At 36.4% G+C, this 8,413-nt stretch overlaps 2 protein-coding genes and 1 long non-coding RNA gene across 3 annotated transcripts; 1 reads left to right on the top strand and 2 right to left on the bottom strand.

The window, feature by feature from the left end:
• Positions 1-2,834: 2,834 nt before the first annotated feature.
• On the bottom strand, positions 2,835-3,578 carry LOC107957365 (spindle pole body component 110-like). Its single transcript, XM_016892885.1, has 2 exons — positions 3,278-3,578; positions 2,835-3,181 (listed from the first exon to the last, which is right to left on the bottom strand). The coding sequence occupies exons 1-2, from the start codon at positions 3,576-3,578 to the stop codon at positions 2,835-2,837; spliced, it is 648 nt and encodes a 215-aa protein (XP_016748374.1).
• Positions 3,579-3,810: 232 nt separating this feature from the next.
• Positions 3,811-4,629, bottom strand: LOC121210034 (uncharacterized). The gene is made up of 2 exons (XM_041082109.1): positions 4,135-4,629; positions 3,811-4,056 (listed from the first exon to the last, which is right to left on the bottom strand). The coding sequence occupies exons 1-2, from the start codon at positions 4,627-4,629 to the stop codon at positions 3,811-3,813; spliced, it is 741 nt and encodes a 246-aa protein (XP_040938043.1).
• A 2,580-nt stretch (positions 4,630-7,209) lies between these two features.
• On the top strand, positions 7,210-8,024 carry LOC107892048 (uncharacterized). The gene is made up of 2 exons (XR_001682423.2): positions 7,210-7,403; positions 7,682-8,024. It is a non-coding gene; the product is annotated as an uncharacterized lncRNA (long non-coding RNA).
• The last annotated feature ends 389 nt before the right edge of the window (positions 8,025-8,413 follow it).

Raw genomic sequence — 8,413 nt, 5'->3', positions numbered from 1 at the left:
ATTGTAAGAGGGTTTGATATCCATCACCAAGAAGTCTATTTCGTATATATTCGGCCCAATTTCCAAGGGGATGTCAATCCTTCCCATCACCTTCCTTTCGGTACCGTCAAAGGCTCTTACCACATTTTGACATGTCTTCATATGAGAATCGTCAATAGGTAATCTATTCAATGTAGACAACTGTAGAACATTCAAGGCTGATCCATTATCGATAAGCAAACTTGGGAGTGTGTACCCCTTGCATCGAGTGGTAATGTGCAAGGCCTTAGTTGACCCCCCGCCCCCGGTGGGATTTCATTATCATTAAAGTAAATGAAATTGTCCGCGCTTATGTTGTTCACGAACCGGTCTAGCTTGTTAACGGATATGTCATGGGTGACATATGTTTCGTTAAGCACCTTCATCAATGCATCCCGATGCACCTCAGAACTTAGAAGTAGAGCTAATATTAATATGCGAGCCAACTACTTACGCAACTGCTCAACCACGCTATACTCGTTATGCTTAAGGAACTTTAGAAATTCCCTAGCCTCTTCCTCTTTTACTGGCTCCTTGACAGACACTTCAGCCTCTTTCTCCTTCTCCGCACTAGTATTCTTTATTTTTGTGGGCTCTTCTCTGCTACCCACCGTATTATACCACTTCCCACTCCGTGTATGGGAACCCTCAACTTGTACATCCTTAGACGTACTGTCTATATCCTTCTTCTCCGGAATTGACACATGGCAATTATAACTCCATGGTACCCTCTTGTTATCCTTATAAGGAAAGGAAACAGGTTTGTGAATGATGACTTTAGGTTCCATTTGTGTCCCCACTTTATTATTCCCCAGTATGGAAATACTAATCCTTGGCCAGCTAGTTCCTTTATGTTCATCCTCCAGCACACATACTTGTTTTTCACAAGAGCTACCTTCAAAAATTTGTAGCTCTTTATTGTCTATAAAGCCTTGCACCAAGGCCTTGAATTCTTCGCAATCTTCATGGAACTCACCACAGTTCCTTGTTCCTCTTCTCGCATTTTTAGAGGTTATCATACCTCTCTTCATCATCTCCTCCCAAATCACCCTCATAGGCGTCTTTATCTCAGCAACATCTTCCTTCATTCTTCTCTCACTAACTTCGCCAATGGCATTCACTCCTTGATCACCATGATTTGGCAGCGGGTTTTTAGTATTAGGGGTATTGTCAAACTTTACTACCCCCATCTTAATAAGCCTCTTTACGGCCTTCTTAAAACAGCTACAATTTTCGATCGAATGCCCTGGTATTCCAGCATGGTATTCACATCTGGTGTTTGCGTCATACCATTTGGGATATGGGGGCTGCAGTGGTTTCAAGTGAAAAGGAGAAATAGCATGTGCATCATATAAGCTTTGATAGAGCTCACAATACGTTACAGGGATAGGTGTGAATTGCATCCTTTCAGAATTCTGCTTTGTACCGACTCCTTCTTTTGAGAACTTTGTTGCTCAACCGCAGCTGTTTTGGGTTGACCAACTGTGATTGCCCTCGTGTACTTGTGTTATTCACTTCACCATCCTTTCTCCTTGGGGCCGATCTTTTGGTTGCTTCCCTCTCGATTTTGCCACCTCTTATGGCATTCTCAATCATCTCTCCCGCCATGACTATATCCGTAAAACTTTTAGTAGTACTCCCAATCATGTGAGTGATGAATGGAGCCTTTAGAGTGTTGATGAACAACATGGTGGTCTCCTTCTCCAACAACGGTGGCTGAACTTGCATCGCCACCTCTCTCCATCTCTGTGCAGATTGCCTAAAATTTTCATTAGGCTTTTTCTCCATGTTTTGCAGCGTGATCCTATCTAGAGTCATGTCAGTCACATGATTGTACTGCTGCATGAAGGCTTGTGCAAGATCCCTTCATGAACTTATTCTGGCCCGGCTCAGTTGATTGTACCACTTGGCTGCTGCTCCAATTAAACTTTCTTGGAAACAGTGGATCAATAGTTGATCATTATTCACATACCCAGTCATTCTCCTACAGAACATCGTAATATGGGCTTCTGGGCAAGTAGTCCCATTGTACTTCTCAAATTCTGGCATCTTGAATATGTGAGGAAGCACAAAGTTTGGGACCAAGCTTAGATCTTTGGCATCAACTCTATGATGCCCATCAGCATTCTCTAAAGCCTTAAATTTTCCTCCAACCATTTGCAGCGTTCTTCCAACTATCTTGCAGTCTCGGTTCTTAAATCCTCTTTTTCAGCCATGTCTAAGTCAGAAATGATAGGATTTACAGGATTGTCGCACAAATTGAATCCCGAGCCAGTTGGGAAATTTATGGGGATCCCAGCATCGACTTGACCCTGTTGAGGCCTTATTGTGACAGACGGCCCTCGGGGATATGCCTCAGGTTGGGTTTGTATGTGAGGTGGAGTGAAACCAGGAGGATAACCCTCATTCTCCTCTTCAGTGATTGCCATGGGAGCCTTTCCCTTAACAGTGGCTCTCAGTAGTTAAGCCATCTCAGCCATCATGTTTCTTTGAGCTTCTAACATTTGCTCCCTCATGTCATTTTACATTTTTTCCAATTGTTCCTGCAATTGGTCCTGCATGTCTTTCTGTAGCTGTTCAAATCTTTGGTCCATATTCTTCGACTTAGCGCGTGTATCGTAAAGATGTGTTGCTTCCAGATTTTTTTCTCTTATTCTTTTTTCCCTAATAATTTAACTAATTATGGTCTTTCTATAAACTTGAATGCATATGATGTGATGAGATGCAAATGCATGAATGCAAAAAGATGTTGATTCTGATTCAGTTTCATTTTAGAAAACGTTATTTAAGGAACAAAAATCTTTTCATAAAACGGATTACAAATACACTTTCGCCCGTAGGCCTAGAGTCTTAACCCTATCTAATAACAATGCTAACTCTCGTCCTCTGTCTGACGATGACTCATACATTATACTCAGCGTTCTAGCTTGTATTGCCAAATCCTGTAAGTGTTCAGCAACCCCTCGAATCTGAACTAAGGCCTCTTCCATGACATAATCTCTATCTCTCACTTGATCTCGAAGATGGTGAAGTTCTCCCTTCCACTGTTCTTCTCCTGCCTCGAGCTGCTCAATCCGTTGCTCACAGTCCTGTAGTGTTGTTTCCAACCCTCCAATATTGTGCTTCATTTCCTCGATCTTGTTTAGAATTGCTTTTAACTCGACTGTAGAATTACGACTTCGTTAATGATGAAGAGATCGTCCAAGCTCTGTCACCTTAACTTTTAATCCCTGATTTTCCTTTTCTAGGGCCTGATTACGCGACTGCATCTCTTGAAACTTTTTCTCCCAATACTCGGCTTTGGCTCTTTCCTCTTGAATCTCTTGTTGCCATTGCTCTAAGGATCTCCCTAATCCGACCCTTTTTAACGTTACCTGGGCCTTCTTGTAGTGTGTCTTTAAATCATCTCGATCTTCCTCGATCTTTCTCTTTTCCTTTTTCACCTTCTCGACTTCTATCTTTTGAACATCGACATCGAGACTCAAACACATTTTTTCCTCTTCGAGCTTCTCCATCCTCTTTTCAAGCTCTGAATTCTTTCTCTCGAACTCTTGCTTCATAACTTCTAACTCTGATGGAATCACTCTTAAGCTCTCCTCTAATGATCGAACCACTCCCAAAACTAGCTTACGGACATTATCGTTGGCTTTCCTACTAAACCACCTTTTATACTCAGGAGTTGCGTCAAACCTTCAGTCAAGATCTTCATACAAAAAGGCTTCTTCCAAGCCTCAGCAATCTCTCGCATCCTCTTCTTGTAGTGATCTCCCTTATAAGAGAAATCGCTCTGAGCTAAACCCTGTTAGCTGGTATAAACTGCCTTGCTCGATACTGCCTTAGAACAAACAATGGTGTATATCCAACAACTCCCCAAATTCCTGGCAAAGGGACCCAATCAAAACTGCCACATCGATAAAGGACTTCACTGGGAACCAACCAAGGAGCCTTCCACATAACATCTTCCTCTTGAAGGTTCTGGAGAATATCTATCCACCTTTCTTCTGAAATGTCATCTCCCCTAGGCATGTCCACTGCTTCCTTTAAGGGAGAATAACCCTCAAAGTATACTCGGCAAGGAACCTTATCAAACTTCTAGAAGTGGCTATGAAACCAAACCAACAGCAATTGTGCACATCCAATGAACCTTCCTTCACCAGCTCTTCGACATGCACTCAAGGATCTTATTGTCTCAGCTAGGATTGCGGCCACAGGCGTGTTCTGTTTACCCAGCCGATCGAATAAATCCGCGACCGCCTCATCTATGTGCCCCAACGCCTTTGGGAAAATCACCATGCCATATATACTCAAAGCCAGAACGTCGACCCTTTTCTTCACATCTGGATGCGTCGATATTAAATCCCTCAAAACGGCCCATGGAATGCACTTACTATCACCCTTCTGCTGCACATGAGCTACAGCCCACTGCTCACTCATCCCAGTAATCATTACCAGTTTTTTTGTAAAAGCTGGAAAGCTAGCAAGCCTAACATAAGCCTTGTGACCCTGAATCCACGGGCAACGCAGTAAAGTCGTATAATCCTCTAGAGTAGGTACAAGATCAACATCACCAAATGTAAAACAACTATAAGGAGGGTTCCAAAACTGTACCATACCTCGAAACAAATGCCTATCTACTTTGACGTCTAGCAAATAAGGAAGGTCTCCATAATTCTGATAGAAGAGCTGCTTAGCCTCGTCATCCTATTGGGCCTAAACATCTCTCAACTCCTGCAATTCATTCTGCGTCGAATTAACACGGGTGAAGTCCCATAACTCTGATGTATACCCCTCAGTGACACTATCTCCTTTCTCTAACTGGGTTTTCTCTGACCAGGTACAGACAGAAGCATTGTCCTCCACTTTATTAAGGTATTCGTTCCTCATTACAAAACTTTCTAATCTAGAAATTGAGCCTTGAATCGACACCTTTAAATGCCAAATGACATATAATGACAGCAAAATAAAAATAGGTCAGTATCATATATATAAGAAAATGATAAACATATGCATCAAACACATGTAAAAAGAATCCAATTTTAAATTTTCCAAACTTCCGACATTAAAACAAAGAATACTCAATTTCTTGGCTTGACTCTCTCAAGTCCCCAGCGAAGTCGCCAAGTTGTCGAAACCTCCTTAAAAATGGGTTTCAAAAAACGAAAACGGGAGTCGCTACCAATCTTTTAAAGTGCGATTGGATCACTTTATAAAACGTTTTGGTCTACGAAATCATGAGAAAATAGGTTCGGGAGTCAGTTACATACGAGGAAGAATTAGCACCCTCGTAACGCCCAAAATTGGTACCAATTTGAATAATTTTGTCTTAATGTCAGATGTTTGAAAGAATTTAGAAATGAGATTTCATTTAAAACCGTAATATTTTAAGAAAAGAACCAAGATTCCTTTGTTTTAAAGGAATACAAACATCACATCCAGCATGATTGAACACGATATCTTTAAACTTTCGTAACTGAAATAATCTTGTGATTTGTAAAACTTATTTAAAAGGATATTTTAAATATTTAGACAAACGGGAAACCGCAATCCAACATGTTAGGGCACTACTTCCCGAATTCCTAAATATCAAAACATTGCCTCACTTTTTTAAAAATTCCTTTTGAATTAAATGAGATATTTTGTTTTGAAAATAATGATGTATCTTTCACTTTACAAGAAATTAACATTAAATAACACCTAGCTACATAATACATGCTTTATTATTTTATGCAAATATAGTATAAAAAATCATGGATAATGGCATAATTTACATAATATACATTATTACTTTATGCATATATTATCATAAATAACATAAATGTTAACACATTATTGTTACATGCAAAATACAATGTAGTGCATAATCAACACATATAAATTGCGATATACATATATGATAATATTTTATGCAAATGTAGTTTAAATTACCATAAATAATTAATTCTCATGCAAATATGTAAAAAAAAAACAAATATTATATAAAATTTAACCTACTAAACAATATCAAAATAAAATAAAAATTAAAATAAATAAACAAATTAAAATGTATAAATATAAATCAAATAAAAATAAGGTATTTAGAAATATATTGAATAATATAAGAATGATAAAAGAGAACCCTTTTCTTTTTATAATGATATATACATATATAGATTATACTATAAGGTATAATAACTTAATATATAAAAAAATAATGTACTAAATATTACTATTACACTTATTAAAAATAATTTTAAAATATACATAATTAATAAGTAGTAAAATAATGTATATTTTATAATAAAATAAATGTAATATATAGAATAATGTATAGTAAAATATAACATGCAATAAAATTTATAAACACAATATATAGTAATATAAACTATATGATAAAGTATAAAATAGTAAATATGATATGAGTAATTTTATATATAAAAATATAGTAGAATAAGTAATATACATACATAGTAAAAATATATAATAAAATAGAATGTGTAATATATATAAATGAAATATGAATACCATTATATAAATAAAGATAATATAGATATTATTATTTAATAATAATTTAAAAATTTGCAATTTGCACAATTAATGAATAAAAATAAATAAAAAATGAAAAAATGAAATGAATGATATATATAATAAGAATATAATATAATATAATTTATAAATATAATATTAAAAATAATATAATAAATAATATAAACAAAAAGAAAACATATATTATTTTATATAACTAATATTTACAAAAAATAAGTATTATAAGGTATTTAAAATAAATTAAATATATAAAAAAGAATAAACTTAATTTAATTTAAAAAAATTAGGATTAATTATAAATAAATAAAAAATTTGGGCTAAATTGAAATGCGCGTTAACCTAGAGGGACTTACTGGGAAATTAACCCTAGTTCCAAAAACAACATCGTTCTCGATAAACCCTTTAAGAGCTATTAGGACTAAATTGAAACAGAAATAAAAGGTTAGGGTTAGATTTTAATAAAAATAAAATGAAATTATAAATATCGAAAATACAGAAGGAATGATTTGGTAATTAGCCCTTTTATTAAAAATGCACGGATCCTCCCCTGGTAAACGGGTCAACACGCGGATCCTAATGCTTTGAAACGACGTCGTTTTAGGCTTATTGAATTAAGCTAAAACGGCGTCGTTTTACTAATGTTATAAAATTAAAAAACCCTTAAACATTCATTTTAAACATTCAACAGAAAAAAATAAAGAGAGAGAGCTCTAAAATTCTCTCAGAGCTCCGGCCAGTGGCCGTCCTGGCTCGTCTCGGAGCACCACCGCCTTCGGCCATACGCGCTTCACGCGCCACCGTCTGAACCACCGTGCCCGGCGGTTAGGGCTTTAAAATTTTCTTTTTCTCTCACGAATCAACAGGTAACCCTTATATTCGTTTCTAACATTATTTACATGCAAAAAAAATATATAAAGAAGGAAATAGAGCAAATAAATCACCTTTGCTCTTTGGTATGAAAACTGCTTGTGTTTTTTATTTCTGTTAATATATCCGTATATATCCCCAAAAAAACTCTCTTACATCGTTCTGATTTGGGCCTTTTATAGCCACTGGGAATTTAAAAATAAATGTTACGAAATCTGGTTTTATTCCTTGCCATATTAGTTTCGATTATGTGCCATTTTCCTTCCTTTTGCAGGTTTATACACGATGATTGCGACGGAGGTGAGGGCATGCTGATTCAGGCCTTTGATTGCGGCGCAACATGAGGTTGATGTCGGCTGGAAGCTTACGGCGCGAACCCTAGCTAGGGTTTCTCAGAAGCTGAAACTCCTTAAGTTAGTTGGGCCTGCTGGGCTGTGTTTGTTTGTTGGATCAAAAGGGTATTTTGGGCTGATTCGGGTTGTGAATTTAGGTATGGGTGTAATGGGTATTCGGGTAGAATTTTTAGGTTTAATTTTGGGTTTTAATTTTTGGGCTGTGGTTAGTGGGTTTGTATTTTGGGTTCTGTAAAAGGACTTTAAATGGATTGTTTAATTTTATTTCTTTGTTTAATTTTAATTCCTATAAGCCCGGGCAAAATATAGGTTCTACACCGCGAATTCAAAGCAGAGCAATATAATTAAAGAATTATGACAGAATCAAAGGAGAAAAAGAAAGAAAATCAATAGAGCACAAAAAAGGGAAGAAAGAAAAAAAGTTAGAATAAGGGGAAATTTCAAGAAAATGAAAAAATAAATTAAATTAAAATTAAAAGTATTTAATTTGAACTAAAATCCTACTAACTCTCAACTCCCCACTAACCCATTAACAACCCAACTAACTCAGAATTTCACTTCCACTGAACCTTTATCACACAGCCGAAGCAAAAATTAACATTCACACTCGTGTGGGGATTCAAACACAAAACCTTAGGGCAAACTAACACTTT

Source organism: Gossypium hirsutum, chromosome A11 (genome assembly GCF_007990345.1).
Source record: "Gossypium hirsutum isolate 1008001.06 chromosome A11, Gossypium_hirsutum_v2.1, whole genome shotgun sequence".
NCBI lineage: Eukaryota > Viridiplantae > Streptophyta > Magnoliopsida > Malvales > Malvaceae > Gossypium > Gossypium hirsutum.
This window is presented reverse-complemented; position numbering and strand designations above follow the sequence as displayed.

Excerpts from the sequence above, each read along its gene's own strand:
- LOC107957365 (XM_016892885.1), bottom strand. The coding sequence starts at position 3,578 with ATGAAGCAAGAGTTCGAGAGAAAGAATTCAGAGCTTGAAAAGAGGATG. Across the intron at positions 3,182-3,277 it reads GTTTCAAGAGATGCAGTCGC|TCGAGTTAAAAGCAATTCTA; the intron begins GTAATCAGGCCC and ends GTAATTCTACAG.
- LOC121210034 (XM_041082109.1), bottom strand. The coding sequence starts at position 4,629 with ATGGTACAGTTTTGGAACCCTCCTTATAGTTGTTTTACATTTGGTGAT. Across the intron at positions 4,057-4,134 it reads GATGTGCACAATTGCTGTTG|GAAGCAGTGGACATGCCTAG; the intron begins GTTTGGTTTCAT and ends TCTCCCTTAAAG.